Source organism: Sardina pilchardus, chromosome 22 (genome assembly GCF_963854185.1).
Source record: "Sardina pilchardus chromosome 22, fSarPil1.1, whole genome shotgun sequence".
Classification (NCBI taxonomy): domain Eukaryota; kingdom Metazoa; phylum Chordata; class Actinopteri; order Clupeiformes; family Clupeidae; genus Sardina; species Sardina pilchardus.
Genome location: NC_085015.1, coordinates 24220829 through 24247242, shown reverse-complemented (window position 1 = coordinate 24247242; position 26414 = coordinate 24220829). Strand labels below are relative to the sequence as shown.

The 26414-nt window shown below is 44.7% G+C and overlaps 2 protein-coding genes across 2 annotated transcripts; both read right to left on the bottom strand.

The window, feature by feature from the left end:
• Positions 1-608: 608 nt before the first annotated feature.
• Positions 609-21580, bottom strand: rnf40 (ring finger protein 40). The gene is made up of 20 exons (XM_062525963.1): positions 21516-21580; positions 20730-20875; positions 20461-20628; positions 19967-20279; positions 17621-17818; positions 17176-17297; positions 16572-16718; positions 16277-16351; positions 15886-16005; positions 15134-15313; positions 14041-14176; positions 12107-12228; positions 10302-10573; positions 9065-9182; positions 7835-7984; positions 5503-5715; positions 4519-4644; positions 3037-3177; positions 2562-2663; positions 609-2257 (listed from the first exon to the last, which is right to left on the bottom strand). Exons 2-20 carry the CDS (start codon positions 20865-20867, stop codon positions 2081-2083), a joined length of 3018 nt encoding a protein of 1005 aa, XP_062381947.1. The 5' UTR covers positions 20868-20875; positions 21516-21580; the 3' UTR covers positions 609-2080.
• A 503-nt stretch (positions 21581-22083) lies between these two features.
• dmc1 (DNA meiotic recombinase 1) lies at positions 22084-26014 on the bottom strand. Its single transcript, XM_062526148.1, has 13 exons — positions 25951-26014; positions 25647-25691; positions 25402-25548; positions 24885-24967; positions 24616-24668; positions 24369-24410; positions 24104-24176; positions 23832-23923; positions 23469-23542; positions 23097-23211; positions 22858-22918; positions 22642-22758; positions 22084-22379 (listed from the first exon to the last, which is right to left on the bottom strand). Exons 1-13 carry the CDS (start codon positions 26011-26013, stop codon positions 22310-22312), a joined length of 1035 nt encoding a protein of 344 aa, XP_062382132.1. The 5' UTR covers position 26014; the 3' UTR covers positions 22084-22309.
• Positions 26015-26414: the final 400 nt, after the last annotated feature.

Here is a 26414-nt window from a genome sequence, read left to right as displayed (position 1 = left end):
AAATCAGTATTATTTGATAAATAGAACTGATATTTGTTACATTTGAAACATTTTTTCACAATGGTTAGGATATGAAACCACACGAAAACAATCAGTGTTATTCACAGTATACACAGCGGTCGGTCACCCCACCCATCGACGTAATGCACGGAATATGTTCCAAGCCGAAAGTTCAATGTCTGGCTCAATTTCAGGCGGGAGTTGGAGACTGCAGTGCCTAAGAGACGAGTTAGTGTTTAATCCAAAGAATTTGTTATCACACAAGTTATGTGCTACGAAAGAGTAAACCTAGAGTATATCTTTAATATTTAATAGAATCTAGTCTACCTGATGTTTTTTTTTCTTTTCTTTTTCAAGTGGAGTCTACACTAGGCAACAGCACATGAATACTCACTGTGCTTGTATTCACTTCACTGTAGCTGGTAATGCTTATGGCCAAGAGTTTCAGTGTAGTAATTCTGTGAAATGTGTTTCCAAGGCAATTGCAAGCATGATGCTTTTTCACTCACTGATCAAAGATATAGCTTCACTGTATTTTATGTTGAGATATCACTCATATTTATACCCGAGTTAGTATCGAAATGAAGAAATCATTACTGGGACAAATAGTTGGTCTGCCCATTTTATGATGTTCCTTTCAGATAGATTTACAGAAAACAAATGTCTTGGAGGAAATGAAATTACAACTGTTCAGATAGTGGGAAACGTATGGTCCTCTCAGAAGGATACAAATACAGATACAGACTACAGCTGGTCGGTTAAGGACCACACATAATTTTTTTTTTTTTTATCACATCTAGCGTTTCTCAATTGGTAACAGTGGCATGATAGCATTACTGAAACATTTGTATTGTTACAAGGGGCCAAACATCCATGCGTTGAAGATCTGAAGTTTTGCAAATAAACAGTTGAGCAATGACCAGGCCTATTTGACACTCTTTCAACAGTACATTACTCTAACAAGCTCTCTTAAACGCCATCCAGTTCGTAAGGCCTTACAGTCTGGGAGAAAAGTTTCCAGTGAGCTTGGGTGAAAAAAAAAAAAAAAAACATCCTGCAGATCAGTGCTTTCAAAAGACCCAAATTCTGAAACCAGCATGGGGTGATTTTCAACTAAGTGGAGTCACTGAACCTGCAGCTCCAGTGCCAGCGGTTATTACCCATAGCCGTTTTCATCCATTGTTCATGTCTGACATTCCTTGGTTTCTCAGGTTTACGCAAGGGACATGGCAAAATGGACAGGCCCCCCAAAATCCCTCTGACCCAAAACAAACCCACAGTCGTGGGTGAGGGGTTCCAGGCGACCTCAGAAGGCATTATTCCACTACATGCTCACACATCACATTATTAAAGCCTGGGAACTACAGACATGTAAATGCACCGCAAAAAGTCCATAGGTTGCCAGATATGCAAAAACTGCAATTTTAAATTGTAGAACTATTTGGACATTGACTGTATAACTGCCATGGAATTGATAGGCTGATGCCAGAGGGTGCTGTACATTGTGATGTTGAGAAGAACAAGTTCACATAATAAAAGAAACTCCTAGTAAAAAAAAGAAAAAAAGAAAACATTTTGTAAATAGTAAAACAATTCCAAAGTTAAGAATCCAACTATGATGAGATCTGAGAAACGATGGGGGGAGGGGGGGGGGGGGTGATGTAGGACGGACGAAAGCCAGTCAGTCGATCCAGAAGCGTGGCTACCATGGCTACAGACACAAGCACTGGTGCACTAACGCTACTGGATGTCCATGGAACTGTTTGTTTTTTTTTCTATTACATACCGCACCCACTCAAGAAGGACTTTCATCACACACGTGCCTTCACATTGTTTGGTCGCTAGCACCAACTGTACTTCACAAACTGGAGCAAAAAGAACAAGCACTCCTTTCTTTCCCCCCTTTTCATCACCCTCAAAACTCTTACATAGGGGGGGAAAAGCTGCTGTAACTGCCTCATTCCCTCTTTCCTTTCCTTCTTCTTTAATGTTGCGCTTGCTTCCACCCCCTCCTCCCCCCCCCGCCCGCACTTTGGTTCAGTCCGTGGATTCGCTCGCTCGCTGGCTTGCGGGACGGCCTCTAGGTGATGTAGATGCGGTGGAAGTCGTTGGCCCCGAAGCCGGCGTTGCACTTGGGGCACTTGCGCTGGCGCGTGTCGTAGCGCGTCTTCAGGCACTCGTAGCAGAAGACGTGGAAACACTTGGTGAGCACCGTCTCCTTGTCGCGCGTGTTGCAGCACGGACAGCGCAGCTTCGCCTGAAAGAGAGGGCGGACAGAGCAATCGTGAACCTTCAATCAGATATTACAAAAATACATTCTGGTTTTTTTGGGCCTTACTGAATAAGCTTCACACGCAATGCTAAAGTATAACTGAGCACTCTCGATGGAATCTCACGCCTCAGAGAAATGGCATGCCACATCACAGCTCCTTGGACTGCAGCATAGTGTTGTGATATGGTATGCAAATTCTAAAAGGGCCCAGACAGGGCTTCCTTATCTGACTCTGGGTGGCTCACAGACCTCCACCTTCCCTGTTGAAATGGAGAAACATGTGGCTTACCTTGTATTGGTTGATCTCCTCTTGAAGGATCTCATCCGCGTCCGTGTACATCTCGACCTTCTTCTGCTTCTCCAGCTTGCGACGAAGCCTGGACAGATCCTCCTGCAGAGCACAGAAATGGTTTTTATTCAAAGAGGAAACCACTCTAGACGTTTTCGTCATGAATGAAACTATAGTCATTAGGTGCATTGCATAACTACACTCTCACTCTCATACACTCATTCACTCAACTTCTCCACAGAAACTTCAATGTTATTTTCTCAGGCTTTCCACAGCGTCCATGGAAACAAGAAATGGTTTTTATTTACTTCTATTTGGCCAAGATATTCTGTGTGCCAATGAGACTTGTCCAATATACAAGTGCATGCGTGTTTGAAGTGTGAGAGAGAGAGTGAGTGAGTGAGTGGGAGAGAGAGACAGAGTGAATGACTAAGCGTGAGTGTGAGAGTGAGAGTGAGAGTGAGTGAGTGCGTACCTGTGCCCGTTTGAGGTTGCTGCTCTCCCTCTCGCGGGCGGTGCGGTTGTCCAGCACGGAGGCCTGGATCTCCCTGAGCTTGTTCTGCGTGTGCTCCAGCTGCACCTTCAGGTCCTCAGCCAGCTGGGCCGCCTCCACCGCCTGGAGCGAGAGAACGAGAGAGAACGAGAGAGAGAGAGAGAGAGAGAGAGGAACAAGGGTGGGAAAAAGAGAGACAGAGACAGAGAGAGAGAGAGAGAGGAAGACGGAGAAAGAGGAAGTGGAATATCAAGAGTGGAAGATATGGGTAGAGCAGAGTGGTGGGGACGGGGCGAGAGAAAGTGAGTGAGAGGGAGAAAGGGATGACACCAGATGGGGGAGATGGAGACAGGAAGTCAGAGGAAGAGAGAGAAAGAGGAAGAAAGTGTTAATGTGAGAATGTGACTGTGGGAAAAAGACAGCAAGGGGACAAACAATACATCACTCTGCCTCAAAACAACATGTCACTTCAACAGCTGAAGAACTTATGTCTCACAAGTACTGGTTTTCAACAGAACATTCTTATTATATTGGATGCTATCCTGCTTCTTCTTTACCTCACTGCAGATAGCAAGCACTCCTGCCACACATCTGCTTTTCTAACCATATGTATGACGTATATCTCACAACACGTCTATGTGTCAGTAATTGCAGACTGTTATTAAGAAGTGTGTGGTGGTATGACCACAGACAATATGACTGCTTGTGACCACACATGAGCAACATGGCTGAGCAGAAGTGGTACAATGGTGGTTGTGCCTAAACTAGCACAAAGTCGAACGCCACCAATTGTTGTGGCAACAATATAACAAACAGCCACAAAACCCAGACATAACACACTTGATAGGGGCAGCTGTGACATTGAGAAAAGAAGACACAGTCGTTACACTGTAGATAAATAATAACAGTGCTTCAAACAGATGCAACACTTTCACAGTGAAGTACTGCCTGTATGTTCTTAATAACAACATAAATGTCAAGCAATAGTCATGGGCATTAAAGATGTTACTCTGATACCATAATCTGAGGAGTATGGAAGGAGGCCTAGCATTGTGCAATGAAATGTCTGACTAGCCTGTTTTCTTTTATCCTCCCTAAATATTTAAATGCTCGCAGGAGAGGCCATCATGAGTAGGAGAGAATGGATTTTTTTTTCACGAGAAATTCCAGATTTCCCCTAGTGCAAAGTCAAACACTCTGCTCTGAAATCCTCAGATGTTTCCTCTAATTTAAGAACACACACGCAGACTAAAAGGGCAGCAAGAATCTCTCATAAAATAATTCTAGGTAGCTCACTCACAAACCTCTTCAGAGCAGACAAGGAAAAGTTCTGTGTCTTGGAATGAATGGGCAAAAGTATTTTGTTTTTGATGTTTGTTCAAACCATCAACCACTTGACCCATGCCTGAATGTCAGCACACAGTGCCTGAGGACTTGTAAGTTCAAGTCCCGCAGAGTACAGACCTTTCTCTTGTTGAGCTCCAGGGACTGCGTGCGGATGGCCAGCTCCTTCTCCAGGGCGGCCAATGTGGTCTGCAGGATGCCCTCCTTCTCCTCCAACTTCTGTACCACCAGCAGCTGGGCGTCCACCTGACAACACAACCACACAACAGCCACACATCAACCACATGTCAACTAACGACTATCTGCATGTATGCAACTTTACATGATATCACACATTTTTCTGAATTGTCTTCATTTAACTCAATCCTGGAATATGTATATTGGTGTTATAGTATGATTAATATGGGTATATATATTTGTGAATAAAACAATGTTTCAGGTTTGGATGATTAAATACATGTTTGGTTCTCCATTCTAAATATAACTTCCCATTTCACACTTCACACATCACTAGTAAGATATGCTAATCTGAATCTTCAGGGGGGCATTTTATTATTATTAATATCCTCTTTACTGGAAAAATTAAAAAGCTATTAGTCATATTTGGTTAGAGGCGCCAAATATTGGCTAATTTATCATGGTCTGCTATCTATTACCCTTTACTATTGATGCATTTAGCTAACACTTTATCCAGGGTGACTTACAAAGACCAATCCCAGGAGGCACACAGTCCCCATGGACTATTGAGGAGGTCAATGGGCCAGTGGCCACAATAATGGCAGCCAGGAATCAAACCCACAACCTTCTAGCTTCAATTCCAGTCCCTGAACCACTATATCTTTGTTTTGTCTTGTTTTGGTTTTCTGCCGTGTGAAGTGTTAAATTATTGCAGTATTTTGTTATTTAATTTTTATTATAATTTTCTAAATCTCTTTATTTTTGCCAATGTTGATATTTGATTTGTATTGTTTTTTAGACATTTAATTTTTTTTTTGTTTTTGTTCTGCTTATTGTTTTTGATATGTAAAGCACTTTGTAACTATGATGATTATTATTATTATCATCATCATCATCATCACGCTATATCACATTCGTCTGGCTTACCTGGGTCTTGAAGGTGAGCACCTGGTCAGCCAGCTCCTCCTTCTCCTCGCGCAGGAGCTTGTAGATCTGGTTGGATTTGATGCGCTCGCTCATCAGCTTGAAGTTGGCGTCGTCCTTCTCGCGGAGCTGCTGCAGCAGCCTACTGTTCTGCTCCTGCATGTCCTCGAAGGCCTGGCCCGTCACGTCCATCTCGCTCAGCAAGGCTTCCTCCTCCTGACACCACCAAAAAAAAAAAAAAGAAAACACATGCGGGGGTCCCGAAATACAAAGTCAACCTCAGTGCAACCACTGGAGCAAGAACAACAAACGTGATGGACCCACATGTTTGGGCCTGTGGCCTAGTCCTAGACTAAATAAAAAGATGAATGAAAACCTCCATTGAAAAAAAAGCTTCTAGTCTAAAGCCCAATTCACACCAAAGATTCCCGACGCGACGAGACGGAGTTGCAGCGGTGTGAATTAGAAGTTGCACGTAATTGCAAGCCGTCGCAAGCCGTCGCAGAGCATTAAACGATGTTTCGCAGTCGCAAGGTTTTAGAACGTTGCGGCTTGTCTCGTCTCGTCTCGTCGGGAATCTTTGGTCTGAACCCTACTTAAGGACTAGGCTTAGTCCATGAATGGCACGCTGGCTATAGCCCACATGTTTGGGCCTGTGGCCTAGTCCTAGACTAAATAAAAAGATAAATGAAAACCTCCATTGAAAAAAAGGCTTCTAGTCTAAGGACTAGGCTTAGTCCATGAATGGCACGCTGGCTGTAGACTCCCAATGTTCACTGCTCTCATGGAGCAGAGACTCAGATGGAGGCCTGATTCATTTGGAATCGAGTTCAAAATTTGCTACAACAAGCCACAGCGATGAAAAAAAAAAAGCAGTTCAAGCTAAGTCATGTTGAAAACCCACAGACCTGAGCAGAGACTAGGAGACTAGGAACCACAGATTTACTTCTTGGCCGCTGATGTCCTCCACCCTAATGCGCGACCTCACAGCTCCACTGATAGCTGTATCCATTTATGTTTTCACAGGGGTACTGCTGACACAGCCCAAAGCCACACGCACCAATCAATTCACCGGCCTGGTACAGGCCCCGGCCATATTTCAACCCCATGTCAACCTACTGCCAGATCCCGTTCAATTTAGCATAAATTCAACTCAGGCCGTGACCCTCAGCCAAAGGAATCTCTAAATTAGACTTCAACTCAAACGCCAAGTGCCGCGCCGAACCACAAGCATGCGTTTGACTCTGTTCAAACAAATCTCTGCATGAAATACGGCGTGCGTTGTTTTGATTTTTTAGACATAACCAAGAGGCTGAACACAAAAAAATGACCAGAGCCACTGTAAAAGGGAGACCGCAAAAAGCCAGACTTAGGCAACAGTGGTGAGAAAAGAAGAAATCCTGGTGGAAGCGTTTACCAGGTCAATGGGGGAAGCCCCTCTGACTGAGGCTGGAATTTACAGTCGTGCAGGACTCAAGGCTGGTAGTGAAAAGGGAAGTGCTGACTGCTGAGGCGAAAAACCTTTCAACCCGACGACGTGCACCACACACGATCAGATCAGACCAGCCGTGAGCTATTGATGGCTTTTCTTGCGCAAACGAGAGCTTCACTTCAGAGGATCTTCTTTCATGTCTCCGCCGTTGTTTACGTTGGCCTTTTGAAGCTTAGCCCAAACACTGTGAAATCCTCGTAAACCCCCAATTTACATTCTCCCAAGGGGGACGGGTCCCGCCTAAGAGGAACTTAAAAAAGCGAACATTCGGGGACGCGGATCAACTATTTGTTTAAGCACTTTAAAACACTCACTGCATTTGGAGAAATAAATATCGAGGCATCCCCTAAAAATAACTTTGCACACCAAACGGCGACTGCATAGGCGTGTTTGTGTAGGCTGACCGAAGTGCTGGTGCCTGTGTTTACATATGGCCGTTGAGAGTGGGCAGTATTTCTGAGGGCTTATCGGGCTTCGCTAAACACTAGGGTGACTCAGTCCGTGACCCTTGACCCCCGTGTCTGTCTCTGAGCGAGACGGAGAGGAAACCTCTTATCACCGGCCAGTTCATGTGTTATGGCTGCATGACAAGTTGTCTAAACAGTGCGGTTGAATCGTTTGTCCCCCTCTCCTCATACATTTACAAACAACATACAAAACTAAACAGTGAAATAACAGGTCTACAGTCAGAGAGATGATTAGACAGGCATGCATACCAATAGACCTTGACCGACGTAGCAGCAGACATATTAAACAATGAGTCGCTATAAAGGTCATTTTGTTTTGACTACTCCCGTCAGGTGGTGTGTGGAGAGGAAGGGGGAGTGGCTGTGCTGAACACACCTGTTTTGTGGCGGTGAGCTTCTTCTGCAGGTGTTCGATGGTCTCCTCGGCAACCCGGATCTTCCTCAGGGCGTCCTCGTCTGCCAGCTTCTTGCTCTCCTTCCTCTCCCTCTCCTCCAGCTCACGCACACGGACACGCAGCTCTTCCACCTGAAAACACACACAAACACACTGTAACTCATAGGCATCAGGGCAAGCAGAAGTTCTTTTTCCGTTTCCTGATGAAGCTAACCTTGACATGATGAGTGAGAGTGTTTATTTATTTAATTATTTTGTATTATTCTTGTTCTGTCATGCAATCCCGTATCGTGATTCTTTGTTGCATGACAAGTGATTCAAAGCAGAAAGACATGCTCATGCCCACATGCCCACCAATAAAGTAATAACAGAACAATTTGAAAAACAGAACCGTCCAAATCTCCTGAATACGGTTTTAGATCCGTGATTCATAGTGGTTTCAGGCCCTTCCTTTATGGCTCCCCAACTTCTCTCTGTAAATTATTCCAATGTGTAGCCCATTTTGTGGCAACCATGCATTGGGTGATTGCGTGATCCATCAGACGTTACCAACTCTTCAGCGTGCATGAAAAATCATCTACAGAAAAACAGTGACAACATCCTCTATCTCCTAAGACACGGCTTCGAACCCCCACCCCACCCCACCCCAACCACAGAGGCCTCAGAGTCCCTGTCTGAGCTCGGACAGATTCATGAGCAGCTGCTAGCGTAAAATACCCGACCCGAGATCTGGCCCGCAGCCCAGCTTAATCAAATCCCAACAACGGAGTAAAATTTACACTTGTTTTGCCCACAGTAATGAACCTATAAATATGTCATCTTTAAAAAAAAAAACTGAAACTTTAAGACTATAGCCTGGAGAGAAGACTATCAGGGAGGGAACCAAACTGGTTCCAACTCTTTTCCACTCCTTCCCTAACATTTGTTTTTCATTTCGTAGGAGAAACAAGCACATAGTTTGCACTAATGTACAGGCTTGACGCACGATGACGTAATGCCTTTGCCTGGCATTAAGCACAACAGAGCCTAACTCTATTTATCCTTGGAGTAGGGGGTGTCGCTAGGATGTCTGGTGTAAACGTTTTGTTGCCAGTGGCAACGGCACTCATTCACACAGCCGAGAGGAGTTAAGGGGAGTGAGAGAGAGAGAAGTGTGTGTCTGTGTGTGTGTGAGTGAGGGGGAGAGCTGGTTGGAGGTGGAGTTGGACGCACCTCAGCTTTGGCCTTCCTCTCGGCAGCCATTAGCTGGACCTTGTCCCGCTGTTCTTTGGGGGCGGATTTGTACATGTCCAGCAGCAGCTTCATCTCCTTCTGGGACTCCTGCGCCTTCCTGTGGAGCACACACACACACACACACACACACACACACACACACACACACACACACACACACACACTCAAAACACTTAGAACTCAAACTGACCAGGATAGAGAATGGGTTTGAATTTCGAACGTTCTGAATTCCTTATCGGGTCGCACGCGCAAAAAAAGGAAAATCTTATCACCAATCCCCTGGCACATGTTTTGAAGATGTCCTTTGAGCTACAAGCTACAAGCCCCTATCTGTGGGCACTGGAATGGGCTTCAAAAGGCCTGAACAAGCAACGGAAAAAAAGAAAACAACATTCCACCACCGTGCAAGCGGCCACGTCTGCTCTGAATTTCCTGTGTTTATGTGAAGTTAGGAAATGTGACTATAACATCCCACCATGTTTAATCGAGGGTACGCAGTAAAGTGCTCCTAGCGAAGCTCTATAGCACCGCTCACTCTCGTGGAAATCGTCCCCGGGTCCCTTTGCGGGCTCGGACGACTCGGGGGGTGGTGGGTGTGGTGGGGGTTGGAGAGAGGCGTTTTTCTCCCTCGTCCATGAGAAATCCAGATGTTTAAGTCGCGCTGGTGAGGTCGCGCAGCTGCTGCCGTCATTAGTTACATCATCCATACGGGCTAAGTGATCGCAGGCCAGTGGCCGAGGTGCCAAGCCATGACGCCGCGCTCTACGTGCGTCACAGGACCCGCGTTAAAACTACGCAGAGGGGGCTGCTGGAGCAGAGGGAGCAGAAAACGCTCCCCACACACACACATACATACACACACACATTAAACTTCATTATCCTACACCACGGCGATAGAGAGCGGTGCTGGGGTGGGTGGGAGGGTTGAAGGAGTGGGGTGGGGGGGGGGACTGTTTAGAAAGGGGGATAGGCAGCGTATCCAAAGCACACCAGCTCATCTGGGTGGAATTAGCCCCATAGCTTGGGGGGGCCATGACTTCAACAAATGGAAAACGGCTTGCCGCGCACCCCACCCTGTGTTGTCTAACTAAGAGAGAGAGCCAGACAGCGAGCGCGTGTGTGTGTGAGCGTGTGCGTGTGTGTGTGTGTGTGTGTGTGTGTGTGGCACGGGCCGAAGGACCCGTGGGACCTCCGCGCGCACGCGGGCGCTACGTACTTGAGCTCGGCGCGGAGCATCTTGAGCGTGTCCGAGTCCTTCCTCTTGATCTCCTCGCTGCGCTGCCGCTCGCGCTCCCTCTCGCGCTCCCGCTCCCTCTCCGCCTCGCGCTCGCGCTCCCGCGCCCGCTGGCGCTCCAGCTCGCGCCGCCGCTCCTCCTCCTCGTCCTCCTGCTCCTCGTCCTCCTCCTTCTTCACCTCCAGGCCGCCGCCGTCGCTCGCCGGCTCCTCCAGGAGCAGCACGCCGCTGGAGTCCCCGCTCTGGCAGCGCAGCTGAGGTGGGGGGAGACGCACGAGGAGGAAGAGGAGGAGGAGGAGGAAGAAGAGGAAGAGGAAGGAGGGGGTGGGCAATGGATAGAGTAAAAACAGAAGGAGAGTTAGACGACCCCAGAAATGCGGATTACAGAAGATCCCTGCCCCATCTGACAGTGCATGATAAAGCATCAGTCACAGTGGCACCATTTATTTTATTGAATACAGATGCTCCAGTTGTGCCATAGAGATTTGCCAGCAGAGATCAGGTCAATCTTTTTATAGAAAAAATAAAAAAAATCTTCTTGACTGAACTTCTGATATAATCCAGTTTTTAAACGTTACTTGTATTCAGACATTCACTTTGACTTGACTGAACAAAGAAACATGTCAAAGCCACGTACAACTCTACAGTTTTATACCATATGTCAATGAGCACAGCGTGAGAAGCAGCTTAGCGGTTTTTATAGGTCATACTGAGAATTCCTCAGGAGTGGAAATGTAAACACGGGAGAATGTGAGCGAGTCTGGGAAAAGTATGAGGTACCATCCCTGGTGATCAAAGTTAACAAAAGCTAGCTTATGCGCATGTGAACATTAATTTAACAGAGTAGGGAACTGCACACGCCATAGACAGACAAACATAAACTTCATGAAACTGGCCAAGCCTCATGTTCAGTTAAGCTTTTGTATTTGATCCCAGTGAATATATCCCATTGTAGTACTGTAAGTCTGAGTTCTGAATCCATGGCACCAAAGAACATAGCATTTCCCTTCAATGTCTTAGCCTGTGTTGCTTTATGCGAGACAGACAGAGCTGAAATTCTCATAGAAAATGTGTTTCATTTGTTTTGTACAAACCGGTCATAAAGATAGCGAGATAAACATGTTGCTTTTATGTTTCAACGCACTGTTTAGATAAACTCAGGCTAAGGGTCTCCCTATAATCTGTCAACCTTCAAAACTGTCAAAAACTGAAACACTGTCGGTTCTTAAAAGCAACACCATATGGTTAACAGTGTATACATATGTATGACATTTCAACAGCTGCGTTTAGTTGTGCAGTCGAACACTTGCTGCTGACATTTAATACAGTAAACAAGGCTGTATATATTCCTAGCTTACATCACCTCCCCCACACCCTCTCATTTCTTAATAGCTGTGTTTTTGTGAGTGTTATTTCAATTAGCTTAAGCTTGAGCTCATACTTTTCCATGGGTTTTTTTGTGCGTGTGTGTGTGTGTGTGTGGAACAGTGTTGCTGCAGTATCCATCCACTAGTTAGTTACTGCGGAGATATTCCTCTGGCGCTCAGGCATCTGGCCTTTCTTTACAGACCCCCCCTTAACCGCCAGCCTCAGGAATTTACCATCCTGTCCTGTTTATGGCTGAAACTGTAGCACTCACACAGGAGAATGCCACCTGGTCCATTCCAGAGAGAGTGTGAACTTTATCAGTTTCAGCGCTAAACCCCGCGACGGCTCAGTGCCCCGTCAGATGGGGGTCAGAGTTCGGAGGTCAGGGTTCCGGGCTGACACAGGGCACAGGCACACACCTTGTTTATCTCCATCTGGGTCTCGCGCAGCTTCCTCTTGTAGCGTTGCACGTCACCCTTCAACTGGTGGTTGTGGTTCTGCAGGCTGCTGATCAGGTGACGCATCTCCCGGTTGATGGGTCCTACCAACACCATGTGAAAGGGGTGGGGAGGGGGAGGGGGGGGAGATGGTTAAGTCCGATAACAACAGATACAATGGGTGTATGCCACTATCTCTGTTCCACGTTCGGGGGTGGACACGGGCCAAAGCACACACCGTTGAGGCTGGGAGGAAAAGGCAAAGACAGGATGCATCCCCCCTCGCGCTGCACATACACACATTTCCTGCCCCGCGTCTATGGCAACAGTAACCCCTGGCGACTGCAACAAAGGAAGTCACCGGGCTTGGTGCGCAGCAGGACCGATAAAAAGCTGAACTTCCCTAACGAGTCCGCGCCTCAATTAGTGGATGTGGGAGTGGTTGGTGGACAGGGGAGAGGGCTGCTGGGTGGATGCAGCGAGACATTTCCTTAAACGGACACTGCAGTCCACTCACTCATCCCATGACCCGCAGAAACACGTATTTTACTTGGACACCAACCAATGAGTTGCCAATTAACTGGGGTCATTTAAATGAGCTACCACTGAAGTAAGTTGAACAATGACCAAACTGACTAAAACTTTGGAAGCGCCCTTCCAAAGTTTATAAACTCGCATTGATACATGACAATACAAACTTAAGACATGTTTTATCTACTCCAACTACAGGATTTCTAAACGGGAAAATTCAAAACTACAACATCAACGTCTATTACAGCCATGCATACAGCAAGTATCCAAACAAGAGTAAATCAGCTTGAAACATTCACTTAAATGTACTACTCCAAGCCTACTGAGAACAGTCCAAAGATGACTTGAACTGGTTGGACACTGCCACCGGACATACAGTCCAGGCCCTACAATTTAACAGAAGCCCGTTCAGGTTAATATTACGTGACTGGGCAGGCCTTACCATGATAGAAAACACTTCAGCTCACCGTTTCCTCTCCAGATATGATTTACAGGCCTTGGATAAATGCTCTGGGCCGTTGTCATGTTAGAAAGTGAAACTGGGACCAATAAAGACAGTGACCGGAGGGAAAAGTATGATGTCGCTGTAAAATTCCCTGGCATCCGTGCGGGTTCAGTATTCCCTGGATACAATCCAGAACACATCTTTTTCCCCTGCTCTTAAACAGTGCTGGAGCATACTTCACAGTGGGTGTGATGGTCATTAAAGATCTCCTCAGTATCTCGGATAAAAACTCGTTCTTTCCAGCACCAGAAAACCTTCATCAGTAAAATCTCCCAGACACTCCAATAAAGGCTGCATGGCCCTGGCAATCTTCCCAAGAGAGACAGGGAAACGGCATCCTGCCAGGGGGCCCTGTCTGGCCAGAGTCACTACTGTATTGTCCAGCTTCCTAAATTGAGCTTTATTGGATCTACTGTGAACTAGCCTGAACTGAAGCAATCCTAATCTGGTCACTTTAGATCTTTTAAAAACATCCGTCTTTCATATGGAAAGTATTTCACATCTCATTTACATCAATATTGAGTTAGAATTGAATCGTATCATAGCATCCGTGACAACACCCAGTCTTAATTAAACTAAATAGCAGACATCACAGCAGTCATAAGGTGCAAATTGGAATAGTTAACATTAAAGATGACTATCACACATGGCATTATCATTATGATTATGATGAGTTACTTTAATATATTTAAACCAAAACATAATGGGGAACAATACTGAAATATCACCAAACACACTTGTCCTGGGGCATTTTCAGATATCTGGGGAGTAGTGTGATTATTTCTTGTGAGTGTATTAGCAGGCACAAACTCATGTTCAGCTGAAGTGATGCACTCAGGGGAGCACCACAGCCGGTCGATGGGGGGGGGGGATTATTTACCTGCTTGCTCGTTGGCCGCCAGGTTCTGCTCGAACTCGATGCGCAGCATCTCGTACTCCTTGCGCACCTGGGCCAGCGTGTCCTCCAGCTGGATGACCTCGGTGCGGAGCTTCTTCTGCAAGGACAGCTCGTCACTCTGCCCGTCCCCCCCGGGGGTGCGCATCGCATCACGCCACGCCACAGGGACACAGGAAGCGGCAACAATGAGGGGACAGGGAGGGGGGAAGGGGGGGGGTGTGGGGGGGGAGAGGATGGGGGTGGACAAGAGAATGCCGGCCGTGAGAACTGTGCTTGGACACGACGTGTGGCTATTTCCAGTTATCGCGGCAGTTAAACTTAGTCTGAATGTCAGTCTGCTGCTATCTTACAGAGTTCAACACTATGGAAGCAGAGGGCTATATCTTTACTTCCTTTTCTAAAATTACCAGCCCTTGTCTGCACCTCAATGTAGATTACGCTGACGCAATCTTTTCCGTCCATGTAAATCGGTTCAATGTCACAGTCTTGTCTTGAGTCACATAATGAACATAACCTACCCATGAACTAGTCACAGGAAAAGCATCATCATCTGCCTGCTCTCTTTTTTCAAACTCACCATAACAGTTTATTTGATGCTCTATTAATAAAAGTTGATTAATTTTTTTATCTAGAAATCTAGAAATTGTATTTTATATCAATAATACATTTACTAGAGGTGTATCAGTACACAAAATTCATGGTTCGGTGTGTACCTCAGTTTTGAGGTCACAGTTCGGATAATTTCCAGTAAGGTAAGCCTGTAGGTAATGCTAATCTATGATTCACTGACAATATCGCTGATGTGCAACAGGAAGCATTTTGGAAAGGTGTCCAATATTTTTTGACGTCAACTGACTAAACTGACATTTGATTCAGCACTTAATATGTTTGCGTAGAAACTCAAATGGTATGCAAGCAAAAAAGCTTCCTGTTGATTTCTGCTAAAGACTGCATTTGGTACATTCGGTACAGATCTGTATTGAACCTATCGTCCTGTACCTATGCGATTCGATATGGATACGTGTAGCCGTACGCCCCTAACATTTACACATGGTTTTATAGTATGTAAGCCTACCTCCATGTGTTCAATCTGCCTGAGGTGAGCGTTCTTGGCGGTCAGCAACAGCGCCCGGGCCTCGTCCAGCTGGGTCTTCACACTCAGAGACTCGTTGTACAGCAGAGAGAACTGTGATTGCAAACACTTGTATTCCGGTGTCTCCTTTACCACTTCTTCTGGAATGTTCCGCAGGTCCATCTGTTGAAAGCAGTGAAATGTGTTGAATGTGTTGAAAGTGTTGAAATGTGCAACAAAGTCATCTATTTCCCTCACTGGTGTTACTTCTGCTTTCAATAACAATATAATAATAATAATACTTTTGTTATCTGATTTATGCCGACTAGAAATACTTTTCAGCTGCTATTGAGAATACTCTGTTCATAGTGTGGCCCATTCACACTTATTGGAAAATATTAAAATTACAGCTCTCCATGGCAACTAAAAACAACATCATATTAAAAGAACGGAAAAACAATTAAACTCCAAATAGCTAACTATCTGAAGCAATGGAATGACAGGACAAGCCATTACGGTTATTTATCACTTGCATTCCCTAATGTCTACTTTCACTAGTTTTATTATCCTATTTGTTTTCTTCCATCATCACTTGTTCTTGTTCACTTGTTCTAAATAATTCAATGTTTATAGTTCATACCCATATGTTACAAAAATTACCACTTGCTGACTGTTAACGAGGGCCAATAAAAAACAACAACAACAACCAAGACATTTTAAACCAGTTCACACTCAAGACTCCACACTCAGCCCACCTTGAGCATCTCGCTCTCCCTGACCGCCTCCTGGAGCTCCTGCTGCAGCTTCTCCAGCTCCGCCATGCGACTGTTGGCCAGCTCCTGGTTCTGCTCCAGCTCTGCGTTCAGCAGCTCAAACTGGACACCGGGGACAGAGGGATGGGACAGGGGAAGGGGTTACAGGTCAGACAGTGCGCTCAGTACTACTCTAACGTTACTCTAACGTGACTCCAACGTGACTCTAACGTGACTCTAACATGACTCTAACGTGACTCTAACGTGACTCTAACGTGACTCCAACGTGACTCCAACGTGACTTTGCATATACTACTGCATTGCTGAATGAAGCAGTGTCTGTGTATGAACAGAGTCTGTGTCGGTTTAACAGTGTGAGGGGAAGTCACCTCACCTTCTGTATGCTGAGGGTGATCTGACCTCCAGGGAGCCCTCCAGAGCCTCCTGTGGAATAGTAGCCCGAGTTCAACTAACGAGAGAAATACAGTCACAAAAAAAGAGGAAAGATCATCAATTCCAGCCGTCTGAAAACCACAATAAATCTCATCACATCAGATATTGCTTTGTCAGATATTTGACAAGAAATGCATATATGAGGCAGACAGGCCAGAACTCATCGATCTGGCGAGGTGATTCTGACATCAGTGATGATAAACGGCATACTGTCAACAATCCTGTGTTGTGATTACCTGCTCCAGCGCCTCAGCCAGGTGCTTGTTGAGCTTCTGCTCTCTGTTGCGCAGCTTCTCGATGTCCCACTGCAGGTCCTCTACAGCCGTCTCCATCTCAGACACCTTGGTCTCCGAGCCAGTCACCTTGTCTACCAGCTCATTATACTGAACAACAAGGAGCACAAAGTCATAAACTCATCTATCTATTTAAAAAAAAAAAAAAATCAAATGTTGCATGTTTTTTTTCATCTTGAAAAATGTCCTCTCAGTATATGGATCAGAGTTGAGTATAACAACTTGTGAAGGTGCGGCTGGTTTTCGACCCCTCATAATTCAATTCTATGGCATCATGACATATAAACATGTCTTCAGGCGCTTCATGTGCGCAGCATTAACGTTACACAGAGGCCAGCACACTGGGGCAGAATTTGAAACATACCCTTTTCATTGCACAGACATTTTTATACACACCGATTATAATGTGTTTATGTACAAAATAAAAGGATTGCTAAAGCTTATAACAGTCAGGGAATGCAAGATAACAAAGTTATAGGAACACTCTGACCAACACTGCATGTAAGGCATTTGCTCTAGCAGGCAGTAATAACAGTTGGACACGCACCTCCATGGACACTTTATGGTGCTTGCCCTGCAGCGAGGAGGCGAGATCCTGCAGTCTCCGGTTCTCCTCCAGCAGAGAGCAGTTCTGGGCCAGGATCTCTCTCTGGTTATCATCCTCACACACTGAAAGGGGGGCACACGGGGAGTTATCCCTCATTGCAAACCAATGAAGGGGCACAGAAACCGTAGCAGAAGCGTCCAGCGACGACCTTTTAGCGATGGCGTAAACCCTCTCTGCCAGAAACACGCAAGCTTCACAGCAAATATATTATATGTACCATGTATGCACAGCTCGACCATGTAGGAAAGCACTCGAGAGATTTCAGTTGGCCGTTTCAACATGGCTTTTGATGGTGGTTTTGGAGCAGAGGAGTGAACTTAGGACGAGACTGCCGCCCGGCTGGGAGGGGACAGGGGGGGGGACGGGGGACGGGGGACGGACTCACCTGCATTCTGGACGCGGGCGCACAGGTCCTCGATGTTGGTGTGCAGCCGGTCGAAGACGCAGACCACGCAGGCGACGGCGCTCTTGCTGAACTGCATGCGGTCCTGCAGCTGCAGGCCCAGCTCCTCCTCGCAGCAGTGGTCCAGCGTGGCCAGGAAGCCCTTGGCAGTGTCGCTCAGCGGGGTGGGGGGAGGGGGCGCTGCGGAGGGTGGGGGGGGTGGAGGGGTGTTGGGGGAGAAACAAGGGAGCGGACTGTTATGCATGTTCCATATTTTGCCTGGTTGAAATTCACGCTCGACTTGAAAGCCCTAAATCAGGGTAATGGATGACCGTAAGTGACAGGGAATCGAGTCCGGATGGGATGCTAGAACCTGCCAAAAGAGCACTTGTGCAGCTGATTCAAATGTTCATCCTGGTCCGCAGACTGCGGAAAGATAAACCAGGCCAGAATTTACTGTGCTACTGTACCCTAACAAACATTACAGTTTTCACTTTGACTTTAAAGTGCAAATAAATGGTGATGATATGCAGGTATCACGTACAGCAAATCAATTTACAGCTCGCTGTCACCAAAGACTCCTTGATAGACATGTCAGAGTTACAACAATTGACTACTAAGCACTGTGATCTTATAAAAGGATAAAAAGAATCGAAAACAGATGCATGAAGCATTTCAGGACTTTACATTCTACTCCCAACTTGACATACCCTGAAGAGAATCAATTCCTATTGGCAGATCTTTGCACACAACTGCCTACGGTGCCTGCCAACTCTCATGAGAGTGCATACACTTTTGCTGGAAGATTTTGTGTCTTTGCAAATTGAAAAAAGTGAACACAGCCATCAGTGAGCATACTGTTCCACTACAGCCAAGATATCAATCTCTACATATATTTTGACTGTCCATCTCCCAAGTAATGCTCTTACTTGTGAGACACAGGTGGATAAGGACACTCGTCACGTGAAGGCAATTTTGAAAGACAAAGTGCCTATCTGCATGTAGGGGAATTGTAAACAATTATTAGTTGTCAACTATCAAACTATTAAAACTATGTTGGTCATTATTAATTTGTGTCCCTTTTTCCTGCATGACTTGCTCTTGACCGATGACCGTAATCTAAATATCTCTTAAACAAGGTTAAGTCCACATCTGAAGACATATTCTTCAGCTTTGGGAAACACAATTTTCTGGCATTTTAATCGCTTAAACAACTCGATTAAACAATAACGTGTCCACAATGGAGAAAATTGCTGCCTCTTAAGACATCTAACAAAGGAGTGAGGTATCAAAGCATGTCCGAATCATTTATTTCTATGAAATGCTGCCTTCTAAGATACCTTTTTTTTGCCGAATTTTGAAGGCAGCCTAGATGTATCATATATGTTGCTTTCAACGTCCAAAATTCTATTTAATTGTGAGCAGCTGTTGCTGCAGTCGAACGTTATGTTATTTTGCTTTCTGGTATCCTGGTAACAGAAGTCTGTGTTGCCATCTTGCTAGGCTAACCGAAAACAAAGTTCATAACAAGCAGCTACCTTGATGCCTGCTATGGCAAGTCAGCTGACTCGTTAGAGAGCTGAAGGCAGCGAGACAGCAGACAGCTGCCTGACGTTTTGGACAGAGACAGATTAATCAACAATGAGAAAAATCATGAGTTGCAACCCGATCTAATGGCAACAAAAGCATGTGTTGAGAATTACAGACCATTCAGAGATTTGGAATTTTCCTTGAACCCACAACTTAAGGTAATATCTAATGATGACCCAATATTCATTCCCCGTTCATAAATCTAAATATCAAATACTTAAAACAAATGCCTTGAATTTGGTAATAACTTACTCAGATCATTACAATCAAATTATATTTAAGACAAGATAACATGACATGGCTGACGCTTTTTAGCCAAAGCGACATAAACCTTGTTAAACAGTTAAAGCAATTCTCACAACAATCCTAGGAAATTTAAAAAAAAAAGGTAGAGTGCACTGAGACTAAGTGCATCAGTGAGTGCTGTTTTCAAACAGTCAAGTGGCAGTTATAGTCAGGTGATAAGTCAAGGATCAGCAAGACTAGTTGTAAGTAGTGCTATGAGAGGAGATGTTCTCTGAAGAGCTGGGTCTTCAGAAGTTTTTTGAAGATGGAGAGGGATGTCCCTGCTCTAGTAGGAACTGGTAGTGCATTCCACCATCAAGGAACAACAAAGCTAAACCGGTGGCAGAGCCAGACGCAGTTCGTCTGAGGAGTGCAACGGTCGGTTGGTAGCAAATTGCCTGTATGAGGGCATTCAAGTAGGTGACTAAAAGGTGACTAAATGACTAAACAGAAAAAAACCAAACAGGTGTCTACCTGTGATGCCATCCACCCGTGGCAATTCTGTAGCCATCTGGTCCAGGCCGTCCTGCTGTGGAGGCAGCTGTGGCCGGTCCTCCTCGTCTGGGGCAGGGGGCTGCGGGGGAGCAGGCACCTCTTCCCCATCTGCTGGAGGGGGTGCCGGCGGGGGCTCTGTGTCTGGCTCAGGAGCAGGCACTGGAGGGAGTTCAGGAGCCAGGGCAGGAGAGGGGGCGGCTGGCTCGGGGGCCGAGGAAGACGGGGCCGGAGCAGGCTCTGGAGGGTTCTCAGGCTCCACACGCTGAAGCAGGACCTGAAGGTTCTCATCAAGCTGAAAGTGGGAGAACGGCACGAAAACATTTGTCACATGATAAAGCAATAATGGGTCAAACAACATGGCATTATAACAACTCCAAACATAACATCTGATTTAGAAAGGTAAGCATATTAACACAGATAAAGACCATACAGGTAAGAAAGATATGGGCCTAATAAAAAACAGAATACTATACCCGTGTCCAATAGCGGTTCACAATGAGCAGGGTGGTGTCATCAGTAGCCTGACGTTTCTCCAACTTTTCAATCTTCTCTCGCAGTTCATCCTCCATCACCTGCCTCTGCTCCAGTCGCTCACAGAGCTTCTTGTTCTTGAACTGGAGGACCTTCATGTCCATTTCTTCCTGTAACAGCAAGTGCACAGAGGAAAATGCTTCAACATTTTAAGGCCCAACTGCTGGCTGACAGTTAAGCCAGTGACATACTTATGCAAAGACCAGCTCACCGTGGAAGAGACCCCTCCAATACGAATAGGCTCGATCAGAGTCGTGGTGGTCTTCTCCTCTTTCTTGGACTTCTTTTCAGGTGGGCCAGGGGGACTGTCCCCACCTGAGGCACGCTTCCCTCCACCTGTGCCAGACATGGTTCCCTCTGTGGAGAAATGAACATAGTTGTAAATCTTGAGTTCACCAGGCTAAAGAGAATTAGAGTGTGTAACATTACTAGCTGCTACTCGTTAGGGCCAAAAACGATATTGTTTCCGAAAGGTGGGACTAGTACTATGAAAAGGAAAAACGTATGAAATCGTTTGTTGACATCTACAGCGTCTGATCTAACCTTATTCTGCTCTTGTCATCTCGCTTGACAAGTCTGGCTAATCGCCTATTTACGTTTTGTGTAGAAGCTAACTCTGCTTATGTTGCATACCGGTAACTTGCGACCACTTAAAATATAAAACATATTTACGTCAAATTACACAATGCCAAAACAGCTAAAGGACCAAAGGGCATACAGTATATCAGACGATTAATACATATATCGGTATGACTAACTCAAACAAATTTGTACTACATTATGCTAACTTGCTACATGTTTACTTAGCTGATTAGCCTACGAGACAAGGTAAGCTAGCAAGCTTGGTAACTGTGTCAAGGGATGGTTCTCATCGAGTCGAGTCTAAAAAGATTTTGGGATGTTTTTATCTAAATGATATAATGTTAACACATGTGCAAAAGATTATTTCAGTCGTGAAATAATATTTGTTTTACATTCACTTGTTCCCGACACAAACCTTTAGCGGTAGTGAAAGCCTTCCGAGCACATAGCTAGCTAGCAGACCGAACTAGCTGTATGTTTCACGGAAATGACGATTTTAGACATCCTGTATTTTGGTCGCATTTTTTTTAAGTATTGGACGCTTCGTTGCCCCCTAGAGGTCAATCACCAAAGATTCAAAGCTTCAAGTGAACACTGGTGAGACCCTTATTATATGCCATACTTGGCGAAATTAAACTGCACATTCTTTTTAAGAGTTCAGTTTGGCAAAGGACAAAGGTAGATGCCTGCTTGCCTGCCATCCGTCTGAGCAAATGGTTGTCAAGTTATTTTTTCCCTACTATGGAGTGGTATGTACATCTGTTTACATTCATCTCTACCAACTAAGGTCTGAGTCATTAAATCCTGGATCCCAATAGTCTGAAGTGGGATACTGCAATGCCACGGGAATGCCAGCAATTCAACCAGAACTGATCTTGGAGCAAGACAAAGCTTAAAAGGGCATAGGTACAGTTGGTCATCGGGGCTATTCTTAAAGCACGTTTATTATTGAATCAATTCAACATTCGCACATTTTCAAACAATATGCGTTTATTTTACAACTCACTTTATAAAAAATAATCCACATACACAATCATTGGGGCAATATATAATAAATACATTGTGAAATAAACAGTTGTAAATAATAAATAATAAGAATAATAAATAGCAAACTGTTCATGTAACACTGTGTGTTTGCAGTTAATAAAGTCACATACAATTGAACATCAGTTTTCTCCAAGACTGCTCCACCCTTCAAGTATCTCTGCCTCATTCTTTGGCATCCGCGATTCCTCCAGCGGTAATTGCAAACGTAGCCTCATTTTCTGGCATATCAGGACTGAAAAGAGAGAGAGAAAAAAAAGAGACAGACACACAAAATCAGTGCAGCTGACATCAAATTTAACTACCTTTAGGTGTACATTGAAAATGTTTGAAGAATGCTGCATGCGCTTCATTAAATGAGGGACAGTGTAATATAGAGAGATAATTTAAATGTCAGCACTTCTATTCTGATGAAGCTGTTTTCACACACTGCATCAGAAATACAAACGCAATGCAAGTCCAATATATATGTGAGAGAGCTAATGTATATGATATACCTGTCAAAGACCTTGGCTATTCTCATCTCGCCCCGTCCTTTCCTCAGGCTAAGTCGGGTGGTGGAGGCGTGGGCCAGGATGTGTCCTCCAATGGGCTTCTTGGGATCAGCCTGGAACCTGTGACAGTAACAATAACAGGCCTCTTGTGATCTCTTAAGGGTTCTGATTCTGACATTTAAAACAATTCTGTGAGAATGGCAGTTTGGAGTCACATACGTCATCCCTGCTCCTGGATCCGCCGTCATCTGGTTGGTGACAAACACGGCCACATTGTATTCTGTAGGCCATAAAAAGAGACATGTGAAAAATAAACAAACAAATAATGCAATGCTGTTCAACACATGTCGAAAGAGGCATGTCCATACTCCAGAGAATATCTCATATGACTAATAACAAAACAGAGGAGAAACATCTTGTAGCTCAATTAGAAAGAGCAGTTGCCAATGGGCCCTGACCCTCAGAGATTTTTTGCAATCTGGAGAGCATCTGAGCCAGCTTCTGCTGTCTCTCTGCAAGTTCGCCCCGACCAGAGAAGTCCACCCGGAAAAGAGCCATGATCGAGTCAATGATCTGTAACACAGAGGGAGACAGACAGTTCCAGGGCCAAGTAGAAAAGATATAGTGAGAGGAATAGTATGAATCTAGTGTTAAGCTGAACTATATAATAGTATGATGACCACTGGCTCACTAGCATGTGATAAATTGGACAAGGCATGACACCAGAGTGGATGTTCAAATTAGAGAGCGATAAAAAAGGGCAAAATACATGCAAGACACAGACATGTATGACTCAGTAATTATGCAATTATTACTGTCTGACATTTTACCAATAGCTTGAAGACGCCCCCTTCCTCATGAAACTTGGCTGCCACAAAGTCCAACAGCTCCATCTGGTGTTCACCTGTGTCATGAAAACACAGATGTTTTGCTTACACGACGTGGGACGCGGCTGTATGCGTCAAGACAGAAGAAGGAAAGCCCCCCATGTAGGTCTAACTTGTTTCAATTTCATACAGCAAATTTAAAGGGTTTAGAACCGCTGAAAAGGAACACTAATGTAGAAGTTAAATGCATGTACATACATTTGGCTTATATTTTTGGAGCTTGCCAACAGAGCACAGAACACATATTTTTACAACCTTGATGAACATTTAAAAAAAAAGAAGAAGAAGAACAGGCCAGGTTCTTACTGGTGTAAGCTCTAGCATACAGCACATTGTCCAACACGGCTTCATGATCCACATTAAATCTGTCTGCAATATCCTTCAGCCTGTCTGGCCGACTTGGAAAGTTGAGGAATGGTCAAACCATAGACACTGCATTTGCTGACACTGCATTTGTGATGCAGGCCTGATTTAAAGCCTGGACTGGTGGTTTTCAAATATAAGATAAATTATTTGTTGGTACATTTGTTTGTAATTTGAAATTTGTAATGTTTTGCAGATCAGCCCGATAAGGATACAAGGTGTTTTCTGTGTCAATGAAAATGATTTTGCCCCCTGTGTAACCATCTTCTCCGGGTAGCTGCGCCGTTACTGTAAAAAGGGGGGGGAGGAAAATTGCACAACGTAAAACATAGAACATTTTTGTTTTAGACGAAGTTACTGTTACAGCGCAATTTTGAATTTTTAAAAAAAAAAAAAAAATTTTTAAAGTCAGACCAAGTTCAGTGGTCATTCTCGGAAGTATCACTGAAGTACCCCGAAAGGTAGGCTGACACAACTTACCACAGAGTGTGTGTGAGAGCTGTGTCTTCCCAGTTCGAAACTCTGCATGAGAAAACATTTAAATGTTAAGTTCTCCTCCGAGGGCCAAGGATGTGCCAAACCGCATGTGTCATCAACACACCCAGCTTTATACGACACCGCCGCTAACTCCAGCCCAGACGACCCTGAGCCAAGAACAGACACTGAGGCGAGTGGAGAGGAGAGAGATGGGGGGAAAAAAAGGACAGCACAAAGCCATCCGTCTTACCGCCAAATGCCTCAGTGATGGCCATGCTTTCAATGCCTCCTCCCATGAGTTTGCTGAGATGGAACAGAAGAGGAATTAGGAACTTGTTTAAAAAATATTATTGTTGGAACACTTAACTTTATGACCTCAATCTCTCCACAAATGAGAGTTTCTGTGAGTGATTGATTTCACACAGAAGGATACGTGCGTGTTGAGGTGATTAGAGAAAGAGGGAAATGTAAAGAAATTGGTGGCTTTTCTTGTGTAGTGGATGAAGGTCAAGTCTTAACTCAAACTCCAGGCTCCCTGTGGTGATGTGGAACACCTGCTTCCTCTTCTCGCTGTACTCCAACGCGGTCAAAAAGCCGTTAGCCTGGTAAGAGGAGAGGAACGTGAAAATAACACACTGCTGACAGATCGGAGAGAACAGCCACGCAAAAGACGTAAAGCCCTGGCCTCAAGCAAACTTGTTTTTGTTTATCATGCGCTGTTAACAATGTATAAAATAAGCTTGCCCAGAATTTACAAGACTAGCTAAAAGGGAATTATTCCTTTGAGAGACGTTGGACAAAACAGCTGTTTTTGTATCTCACATTGATGTTCTCTCGCTCTATTGGAAGTGTTTACTCTTTTTGTTTGTTTTGTTTTTCTGTATTTACTCTGTGAGGTAATTTTCCAACACATGAAAGAGAATCCATGGCGCAACAGATTGAACTAACATCATAAAAACAAAATCATTTTCAACCCCATTGCACTTTATGGTCATAAATAGCTGCAGGCAACCTAAATCCAGGCCTGTTATCTCACCAGCAGTTTCCCAGCAGCCTCTTTGATTTTGTCAACTTTAGCTTCAGAGAGACCTTTGATGTTGCAGAGAGCTCGGCGTGTGGTCATCTGTATGCCTTTCACTGTGCAGATCCCCACTGACTTTAGTTTTTTGATGTCAGCCATATTCTGTGTGGGCAATGATACATGACCATCACATGTGAACATTCCTCACCAGTGGTAATGTTGATGTAATATTATGGAGATGTGTGCTCCTTCATACTCACGATGCCATGTTTTTGTAAAAGGTCAATGTCTTGGAAAAATGATTCCTGTGTGGAAAACACTAGTTAATATAGTAATGAGATGGGTATTTATTCATAAGTTTTCATTCTGTGGAAATCTTCATTTCTTATTTCAACCTCAGCATACTTTCAACCTCTTATCAATGCACATTTAACTGACATCACATTCTATTACTTACAATGTCGCCCCCTTGTGGAGATTGCTTGGTGTTACCAAAGGTGATACATTTCATATTCTTGCAAACTTAAACTCTGAGACTATATTTTTCTTATTCTCTAGGTGTACCTCGTCATCCTGAAACCCTAGCGTTCCTTCATCCTCCACAACTTGGTCTTCGACGGATCTCATGTTTACCTGTAAAGTTAGATTATTATTGGTAAAGCGACATGCTAAGTTAGCTTTAACGTTATAACCTTGTCAGCTAATGTTAACTATTAACGCTACCAGTCTGACCAATTACACATCAAACGGACGACCAGGTATTTCAGATTCGTTTTTTAAATACAATATTACGCATGTCTTTTTTAGACATCAATACAACATTTGAGTTAGAAATAGTATTGTCTGAAGTTACCACTTCACTATGCTTGCTGATGAATCTGATGAAAACTTCTTTCGGGAGAGAACGCTCGTGCTCAATGCTGACGTTCTGTTGTAGCCAGTGGTGTTCTCTGTCGTAGACGTGTAGTAGGCCTACGATCAGGCCATGTAGTCTACACAAACATCACTAGAGTGATATGTCAATATGT